The sequence below is a fragment of the Berghia stephanieae genome, unplaced genomic scaffold, assembly GCF_034508935.2.
Source record: "Berghia stephanieae isolate SIO BIC M18660-M18661 unplaced genomic scaffold, UCSD_Bste_1.3 scaffold775, whole genome shotgun sequence".
In the NCBI taxonomy this organism is placed as follows: Eukaryota; Metazoa; Mollusca; class Gastropoda; order Nudibranchia; family Aeolidiidae; genus Berghia; species Berghia stephanieae.
The window spans coordinates 45-10,827 of NW_027629405.1; the positions used below are offsets into that span (position 1 = coordinate 45).

General features: G+C 33.9%; 1 protein-coding gene across 1 annotated transcript; it reads right to left on the reverse strand.

Moving 5' to 3' along the window:
* Positions 1-1,590: 1,590 nt before the first annotated feature.
* Positions 1,591-9,732, reverse strand: LOC144962280 (L-threonine 3-dehydrogenase-like; the record flags this gene model as incomplete). Its single annotated transcript, XM_078895187.1, has 6 exons — positions 9,649-9,732; positions 9,325-9,354; positions 7,122-7,347; positions 4,721-4,989; positions 2,343-2,493; positions 1,591-1,687 (listed from the first exon to the last, which is right to left on the reverse strand). Coding segments are annotated over exons 3-6 (693 nt in total), but the record flags the coding sequence as incomplete, so codon positions are not given.
* Between the last annotated feature and the right edge of the window lie 1,051 nt (positions 9,733-10,783).

Genomic DNA, 10,783 nt, shown 5'->3' on the forward strand with positions numbered 1-10,783 from the left:
AAGAAGAAGAAGAAGAAGAAGAAGAGAAGAAGAAGAAGAAGAAGAAGAAGAAGAAGAAGAAGAAGAAGAAGAAGAAGAAGAAGAAGAAGAAGAAGAAGAAGAAGAAGAAGCAGCATAATCCTAATAAAAATAAGAAGAAAAATAATAATATGAATATGACATTTTATGAGCTTTCCACGACCGACCAAGAACGATAGACAAGAATGAATGCAATTAATGTTGAAAAAGAAAAAATTAACATTTAATTGTGCGACTGCGTGCTTTATTTATTTTTTCAAGGGGAGGGGTAAATTTTGTTTTGCTCTGTTTGATTTTCTATTTATTTTGTTTTCTTAATTTTTTTTGTTTATTTATCTCTATGTTGTTTTTTTTCTGGGTTTTTTAAATGGAACTGTGTTTTCAGTCCACCAGTGGCCCCTATAACTATAAAGTTGTTCTCTCTTTTTCTTTTATCCTTTTTTTTTTTTGGTTGGTTTTTGTTTTGTTTGTTCGTTTTTGTTTCGGTTTTCTCCGGATTCATATTGTCACGTACAAGAAATACACAAGGCAATGCATTTTGACGCCTCACTGTGTTCTAAATTAAAATAATAATCTTAAAAGTGAGTAAAAGTAAATCATTTTTTTACAAAATTAAAAGTCGATCAAACTTTTCGAGTCACCAGGAATGGCGTCAACGTGTTGAACTTGAAAATTAAGAATTTTTTTGCCAAGGGAGTACACAGGCGTACCCGAGGCCAGTGATTGATGTGAAAAGTGAACAAATAGAACTTTACTTGGGCAAACAATAATACTAAAACTATGATCTGCTTGGAAAACTCATCGGTTATGGTAATCATAAAAATTATAACGGACTAGGAAACATTAAAAATAGATATAAATGTCAATTTTAGATTACTTATAGAAACATTATTCTCTGTGTGGTCAATTTTGGCCAAATTGGCCAGGCCAATGGCTATCTGGCAACCATGGTATCGAGAATTGAAATCTATTTCAGGCTCTCGATTTCGAACAACTCTCACTCAAGACTTTCCGAGAGTAAATAAAACGCTGTAAATGATATTATTAAGCCGTCAAATTACCATAAATGTTATGCCTATCCACTTTTGATGATGACTACCTTACAATAGGCTCAGTATCAACGTCGTCATTATCGATAATTGGTCCGTTTTAAATATTTTTATTTCCGGTGGACTGAATACACAGCTGTGTTTTCAGTCCACTGGTGGACTGAAAACACAGTTCCTTTTTAAATAGCTATGTTCACAAATTATTATTACACATATAATTTGCTGCATACAATTATTTCAATTTAACATTAAATTTAGTATTTTGTGTACAAGAGCAATTATTTTTGTCAACACTGGACACCAGAAGGAAAGAGAAGAAGAGGAAAGCCCCGGCAACCTGGAGGAGAACAGTGGAGGGAGAGATGAGAGAGTGGGAGGGGGAGGGGGGGGGGGGAGGGGGGAGACTTGGAGCTCCCTAAAGATAATGGCCACAGACAAAACGGGCAGTAAGACAAGACTACTACAATTTGAAAGATGTCATGTCAGTTAAAAAAAATAATAAACAGAAAACAGATTGTATTACCTCTTTCAAATCCTTATCCTTCGAATTGACAGTAATATCAGCACCTATTGCCTTCGCAAGCTTTAATTTTTCATCATCCACATCTACAGCAACAATTCTGCAAGAACGGTAACAAAAATTAAATATTTCAAAAATAACAATCAATCATTGATGGTGGATCTTCATTAAAATAATATTTACAAGGGAGTACTGGTCTAAATTCATTCTGACCCGTAAAGATGAAGAAAACAGAAGAAAAAAACAAGGAATTTATTAGTAATCAAGATATACTGGATTAAGGGTATATTGTTCCCAATCAGATGACGGACTGGCCTGGAAACAGCCCAGATTTGAATTTAATTGAAAAGCTGTGGCAAATCATGAATGGGGAAGTGGTTGATTATCAACCATCAAGCAGGTTAGAATTTGAAAAGGACATGACATCAGTGTGGACCAAAAAAATCACCCCAGATCTTTGCTGCAAGTTCATTCAGAGCATGCCGCGGAAAATAAAAATGGCCATCTAGAACAAAGACGTGCATATTAAATACATGTTCAAAAATCACTGGATTTTCAAAAACTATTTAAATTTATCAGGTCACAGCTTTACATCTGTTGTTGACTGTTATTAGTTGAGTTTTGAACAAATGTTCTATTTTATTTTTGCTTTTTTTCCCCAGGGGATCTTAAACTCATGACAATGAATGCATGTTTGTATGAAATTTGTAATGTAAACAAAAAAATGTAAATTGTAATTTAGTAGCTAGGGTAACCTTTTAGCTCCAAGAGCTTTGGCTGCAGCCTGGGCCATGAGCCCTACAGGTCCACATCCAGTCACCAGAATATCCTGACCTTTAACATCAAGCCTCTCAATTGCATTATGGGCAACACCAAGAGGTTCCAACATTGCTATTTCCTCTGGATCTGAGAAGAAAAAAATAGAAGGATTAGATGAATAGATTTTTATATGAATATGCAAATTCTTCAAGTCCGCTTATGTGGAGTCAATATGCCTTCACAATGTCCAATTCATTCCTATTCCTCACAGGGGACGGAATTTTGATTTCATTCAGTACGACTTATCATTTTGTTCTAGCATTTTGTATATCCACTACTGCTAAAGACAGGTACTTATTAACAAAGGAGTTAAGAGGAGCAGTGTATGAAAGCTGGTTCAGAAAAGCTGTAATCCAAAAATAAATTATAGTAAAAATGAGTCCGCTAATACTATAGACAGGTATTCATTAACACAGGAGTTGAGAGGAGTATTTTTTTTAAAAGCTGGGTCAACCAAAAGTATATATAAACAAAACAATCTGTAATTCAAAAATATATTATACAAGATATTGTCATTTTTAAAATCTTAACTTTCAATTATCACTTGAAATCAAACGCGCTAATCTGCAAACTACTGCTTAGCTGAAAACAGTTGTTTCCAGTTTACTTTTCACTTGATCAAAAAGTGGAAATAAAAGGATTCGAATCTCTTTGCAGAGTTGTTGGTATGTATAGCAAGGTTTCACAACAAGCTCCATTTCTTATAAATTATACTAAGTAAGCCTTAGCCCTTGAAGGAGTATATCGCGGTTTTCAGCAGCTGAGAGAGTTCCATCAAAAGCATAGTTGACATTGAGAAAAAGCCAATAACCTGAGAAATGTCCTCAATGTAATCAAACAAGATGGAAACGGCAAATGTTTAAAATTACCCTATGGTTGTTAACAAAAGTTTAAGACTGCTCAGCTGTATCATGATTAGTTTGGGTTTTGTTTAGATTCCTGCTTATCAGTAATTTAGATGAGAAAATCTCATGCAATACTCTTTTTTGTTATAGCATCAGCCTTATCTAGCCTATTAATGACCACTGGAATAAAGCTTCCATTGCTACTTTAACACTCGCTATAGCATCTGTATAGAGTAATATTTATCTTTGAAAAAATAGACCAAAAAAGCATAACTTTCGGAGATAAAAGGAGATAACATCATTATATTTGACAACGAAGGATATATTCAGAATGTTAAATTTGTATGAAAGTTAAATGAAGCTCTACAGTTGCAATAAATTTTTTAAATGATTGGATTTTTCTGACAAAAACAACAGATGTGGGCAGTCGAGACAAGTCAGCCCTTGAAATGACAATTTAGTTCTGCTCATCACAATTTGATTTTCAAGAAGTTTTTTTTTTTTAATGAGATACTGGCTAATCTAATTTAATTCCAAAGACGTCAGTTGATAATTCTGTGACAGTTTCCATTGCTTGAGATTTGAAGAATGACTAATCCCATACAAACAAGTTCAGAAATCACGTTTAGAATCAGCCACGGAATCCAAACACTCCGCACTTTAACATAAGTATAAAACAAGAACACCTTAGAACTGAAAATGTGTATTGAATTGTTTTCCTATGGAAATACACTGCCACACATTGTCACATGTCATGATGTGAAAGAGACATAAGATAACCCCTGGAAAACAAATCCCTTTGATGCTAGACTATTCAAACTGTGAAACAATGTGGTTTGGGATGCCATGTCAAAAAAAGATGGAACTGCATGAATCCATTTCCGACCTAAAATCGCCACTATGATGAACCGAAATATGGCTAACTTTTGCAGGAACAATCACTTCAAGTTCAAGGTAGTGTTCAATTTTTATGTCAGGTGGAGTACTCTGCCATAGGTCCAAAGTTTTGAAGGGTTTGCTGGCAAAAAACATTTCATCGTTGTATTGGCCTGAAAACAATCCTGACTTTAGTCCAATTTAATATTTTTTTTAGAAATTAATAAAGAATTAAGCTACAGACAGACAACAGGTCATTATAATAATAGAGGTTTGGAGACATGAAATATGCAAAACCTTAATCCTTAGCATGCTGTATCGCTTTCTGGCAGTTATCAAAAGTAAATAAGTGCCTACAAAATATTAAAACCACTCAAAAGTGCAGTTAAATAATGGATATTCTCTGTTTATTACTATCAATAAAATAAAGTCATTTCCACCTATTAATTAATTCCTATTTTGTCAAGAACGGAATAAAAACGAGGTAGTCTTAAAAACGAGGTGGTCTTAAAAATGTGTTGCTTACTGAATTTAAAGACAAATTAAGCCAGTAATGATACATAAATCCCATAAAGCATCATAGAAAAGTCTACCTAAATCCCTTGTGAGAGCATACAGATATTTTTCAGGAACAACAGAATACTCCGAGCAACCTCCCTGCTGTGTCTGCTTCCCATGACCATATTGGCCCATGTTGAGACAAATGGCACCATTCTCATGTTGACACTGATAACAATGTCCACAGTAAAAATGGTTCTCCACTCCCACTTTCGTCCCAATTGCAATTGAAGTGTTGGCTCCACATTTTACAACTGTCCCAGCACATTCATGGCCAGGAATGAAAGGCACTGTCGCAATCAATCTACAATGAAATACAAAATAATCAATGATTTCTATAATTCACATGTCATCATAATACATAATAGTGAATATAATTAAATGAAAGGTTTACAATTACCATCAATGATACTCATGTAGTTTCAATAAACTTTCTTTTTATTACCTTCTTTTAAATCTCTGACGAAAGGGGTGGGGGTACTGTTGTATGTCTTGCATATATTTAGATCAGATGGAAAATTTGAATTGAGAGAGCAAAATCCGTAGTATAAAAATTAATACAAACTTCCTTTAAAATAAAAAAATATTTCCATCCTTAGCTGACAAACAAAAACAATATCAAATAGCAACGGAAAACTACTTACAATCTATGAATAAATGAAGATGATGAGATGTGTTCTAATAAATCTGTGACACATCCTTTCATTGTGGTTTTATGCTAGGGTTGACCTGGACCCAAAATTTGAATTAACATCTAAATAATGGAAAATTAGTTAGTTTAACATTTCTTTTTCTTTTTAATTATGGTGAATTTCCTAAGAATTAAATTATTTAAAAAATATTAATAAATTAATTTCATACTTCATTTGACATTGAATTCAGTTGTTGCATCTGGTTCAGTCAACAACAGAAGAAAAAAAATACGTATGAATATCTAATGCTGGAGGAGAAAATACTATTTCAGTTTTCACCAACAGGCACTTGGAGTACTAATATCAATTCTAGTCCCAGTTTCTACAGCATAAAACTGAGAATAAACTTTGCTTGTTGGCCTCTCAAAAAGATATGAATCTATTTCACAGTTCTCTCATCAGATCGGTTATAAGACTTGGTTAAACTACATTCCTTGTTACGGTTACTGGAAGGCTGTTTAAAATATTCTGACAAAACCCAGAGCCGTGTGCCCGTGGAATGGGAGTTTATTATACTTATTATAGTTAATTATACACATTAAGGTCATATCAGCGCCAGTAAAAAGGGAGAAAATGGGATAGTAAAAAGTTCTAGAATTACAATAAAGCATCCAAGAAAAGGGAAGACAAAGGGGAATTGGTTCAAATAAGAAACAGGTGTAGATTCCAAAAGCACTCTATCAAAGTACTTAGTTTGAGATCACTAAAAGTCTCATCCAGACACAAGCACAGGTCCCCGCTAAGAGGAACACACTCAAATGCTTTACAAATCATATATAATATAAAGTGCATAACAGAGAGATGATTTACAATGAAAAAAATATCATCTCCCAAAACTAACTATACATTCGACTGTTTCCCTCTCAGCCAGGGCATCTGGCCAGGACCAGGACAAAACCAAGTAATCTCATTCCAAGACAAAGACAGAAACATGTTGGAAAACAGATATAAGGGGATAGAAAACACAGTATGTACCCCCCTGCCCGCTATGGGAGGTCAGGAACCCCACCCAGGAGTTTATTTGAATAAGTTATGAATGGGCAACTAGTCCTTATTCACAACTGAACCCTATTTCACACTAAGCTGTTATACATATATATAATTTTCCAATAATCTAATAATAATTCTTTTGACTTAAGAAAAATTAAAACGTGAGTCTAAAACTTCAAACTAAAAAAGATTATATATATTTTTTTAATGTTTCTATAAAGAACCTGATGATTTCAATCAGAATATGATATCTTTTTATGTGCACTGATATGTATTATAAAAAATTAAGACTGTCGAATTCTACTTTATGTGCATTTAAGGATTAATTGGTCCACTTGTAATCCCTTTAAATTGGTATGACATGAGTTGACAACAGAAGTTTCAAATTTATGATAAAATACTGCACTTAATGAGACAATTTTAGACTAAAAACCACTCTTCTGCTATTTCCTCAAATGTGCAAACTAACTCAATTAAAATGTTTTATTGTTGACACACAAACAAAACAATGTTAAGATGATGTCATTTTAAATCATGTAAAAATATAAACAATATGTCACGAAAACATCCTATTGCATTAAAAATTACCTCACTTTAATAAATTTAGAAACAATACTTATATATGGCAGGTTATTACTCTCAATTCCTTAACATTACAATCATAGCGAAATAAATGAAGTTTAATGCTGATTTTGATTTTATTTTTGTGAAAACTTACAAATAACAATATATGTCTTTAAAATTACATTCTCACTTTGCTACATGATCCCATTTGTACAAGGCAATATCAGAACCACAGATTGCTACAGCATCCACTTTAATCAGCACCTCACCATCTCCAGGTTCTGGTGTTTCAATCTCACAATAAGAATATGATGCTCCTTCTTCTTTTTTCATGAGAGCTTGCATTTTGATTGGAATTTCAGACATTGTTGTTAATCTTATTTTTCAACGTATAAAAAGAGGGTTTCCTTGGGTCTCTGAAAATATACGAAATATGTAGGGAGTGATTAACTTCTTACCAACTTGGATTGATGATTAATTATCTGGCATCGCAGAAAATTGCCATTTGAAACCAGGGTTGAAAGATTGGACCTTTTTAGCCAAACTCAAGAGATTTTACCTTTTTTGAAAGCCTTTGGCCTGAAGATTTTTGGTTTGGGCTTTGGCTTTTTTGGAGTTGGTAGATTTTCTCCAAGTCACCAAATGACTGATGGCAATTTAAATCCATTAAAATCGACTAAGCATGAAATACATAACGGAAACTATTTGGCCCACAATTTATTGGACTCTATTAATAATAGACCTCTTACATGTACATGGGATTCACGGTACAATATACTTAGCTTTATTGTACTAGTGTCCAGCAGCAGCAACATTAAAACTGAAAATTTGGAGCTGTCATACCTTTAAAAGATAAATTAAGGACAAAGGCGGAAGAGAAATTACCATATTACAAATATCTATCTGTAAATCACTGTAAACCAAATTATGCGAGGAATAAACGCTATTCATCACATAGTGCCTTCGAACATATTTTGAGAAGAAACAGAACTCTCAGTAATTAAATCTGCGGTGACATACTTCACGAAACACAGAAAACCATTTAGATGAAGTACACTGACTGCTGGCATTCTAAAAACAAAGAACTACTTAGGGGAAAATGGACTATAAAACCTCAGTTGCCTTGAAAATTTACAAAAGATTGCCCCAGATATGATATAAGATCGATGATCTACCCACCAAGAAAATGGTCCTTCAGACTCAGAGCCATTAGGCTGGAGCCTGAGTTTATCCCGGTTTTTATAGTGTGAAACAGACAATAGCAATTGCTTGTTACACTCTTTATAGGACGTTAGTCTATCGCAAAGTACTTTCCATCAGATCTAACAGACCAACTACCTAATCACTGCTGGGAGGACAGAAGGTAAAAAAAAAATCCTCAACATTACCTGAATTGATCTTGGTCCATTTGTGTGTAAAGTGAGTGCTCTACCGACTAAGCTATTGGGAACCCCAAACAAAAGAACAAGGCTGAAAAGACCTCATAACTAGTCAGTGTTTCTGTTCATCATTTCTGTTGCCTATCTCCTATGTAAATTACTGTGGTCTGTATACTTTGACTTTTTTCATATAAATATGTTTAAAACTAGTAAGTTAAATTCATTCAGCACTGATTTTCTAGCTTCCTCATACAACCGCCTCAGTGGTTGAAGCATGCGAAATATTAGCAAAGCCCATCTTCCATTTTTTTTTGTTTCGTTATTAGTGGTAAAATTAATCTGATCATTTTTGGCTGGAATTTGGTCTTTTTTCAATACGAATTTGGCCTTTCTAGCCGAATCGAGTTTCACCACCCTGTTTGAAACCTCATATTTTGCCTTGGCCACACACAAAAAAAAAACAAAAACAAAAAACCTTAAAATTTTGCCACATTTTCTGTAAAAATGTCAATTTTTTTTTGCACTTTGAGTTACCTTTTCAGATTCAGATAACTTTATTTATCCCAGGAGGACAATTGAATATTACTACAGTAATATTATATTGATGCAAAGATTCTGAGAGATGGCAACGAAGAATTTGGCTCACAGGAAAATCAGACGTCACTCACAGGAATTTCTAGACAGAATTAGGAATTTCCACATCCAAAATCATTAGGACCAAACTTTATGAATCAACTATCTAATGCTCAAAAAAATGTAATCATATTGTATTTCGATTTTTAAAATGTAATCTAAATCTAAGTCTGTGCTAAATATTCCAAAAATGAAATTCTCAACATATTTAAATATGACGGAAAAAAATGTAATGATTATATTAAATATAGCAAAATACTGGTACCAACAAATTATTCAAAATCTAAACCAATTAAGTAAATATAAAGTCTAGCGATGGAAGTGAAAAGTGTGAACATGTTTATCATATGTGTTAGTGTTACTAAAAATAAAACGACTTACTTTTAATATGCCAACAAGGCTCAGTGTACTCTTGATATGATCAAAAATAAAAGATTGCTAATCGGTACAACCGCAAACTCGGGGACCCAAATAATTTTGGGGGTTTGGGAGGGGGGGGGGGGGGGGGGGGGGGGGGGGGGGGGGGGGGGAAACTTTCTTTTTTTAAGTCTAGGCGTAGGGGTTTGGGAGGGGAGAGACTTTAAATTTAAAATAAAAAAAGTTTCCCCCCTCCTAAACCCCCCAAATTATTTGGGTCCCCGAGTTTGCGGTTGTACTTGCTAATCTGTTGAATGGATCTAGTTTGAGTCCAAAGTCTGTGTTAACCTTGATTTAATAGTATCATAATAATACAATCGAAATTATCCACGGTCCTTATGTGTTTATCATTGTTAGTCTGTCAAAATAAATCACGTGATACTTATCATATGATAGATTAATTTAGAAATGGGGAGTGTCTATACGCACGCAATTACGTGCACACAAAACTAAATATTCTATACGAACGAGATCGCTATGAGAGTTATGGTTATTATCGTCCTTCCGATTTCTATGGTTATAACCTGTCCCCGCGGTTTTATGCATTTTTAAAATGGGGAAAAAATGCATCAGGATTACATGCAATGTAGAGAAAATTATGCAAAGATATGTAAATTACTCGTCCTAAGTTCTAAAAAAAATAATTTAAAAAACAAAAAAAAAAAAAAAAAAAAAAAAAAAAAAAAAAAAAAACAAAACAATAATAATAATAATAATATCAAAAATGAATAAATATTTTTTTAATCGCATACACGTTCAACATAAAGTTGTTTGGTGGTGGTTGTAGTAGTGTGGTAGGAATGGTGATGATGAGGTTGTGGTGGTGGTGCTTGTATTAATTGTGGTAGGTATGATGATTTGATGTTGTAGTGATGGTTGCAGTAGTGGGGTAAGAATGATGATGCAATTGTAGTAGTAGTAGTAGTAGTAGTAGTAGTAGTAGTAGTAGTAGTAGTAGTAGTAGTAGTAGTAGTAGCATTAGTAGTGGTAGCATTAGTAGTAGTAGTAGTAGTAGTAGTAGTAGTAGTAGAAGTAGTAGTAGTAGTAGTAGTAGTAGTAGTAGTAGTAGTAGTAGTAGTAGTAGTAGACGGAATGGTTATTTGGTCGTGGTGGTAGTTGTAGTGGTGATGGAGATGATGGTGTGACAGTGGTGGTTGTAGTGGTGGTGGAGGGATGATGATGTAGTGCTGGTTGTTGTAGTTGTGAGATGAATGGCGACATCGTGGCGGTGGTTGTAGTTTAAAAAACAAAACCAAAAACAAAAAAAAAAAAAAAAAACAAAAAAAAAAAACGAGCTTTCATGCGCGATATCCATTAAACGTGCTCAAGGCACCTTTGCAAGGATTTCCTGGCACACTTACTTGTAGGACGAGAAATGAAATCACAATTTTTCTGACAGAGACAGCGCTATTAACGGTCAGGT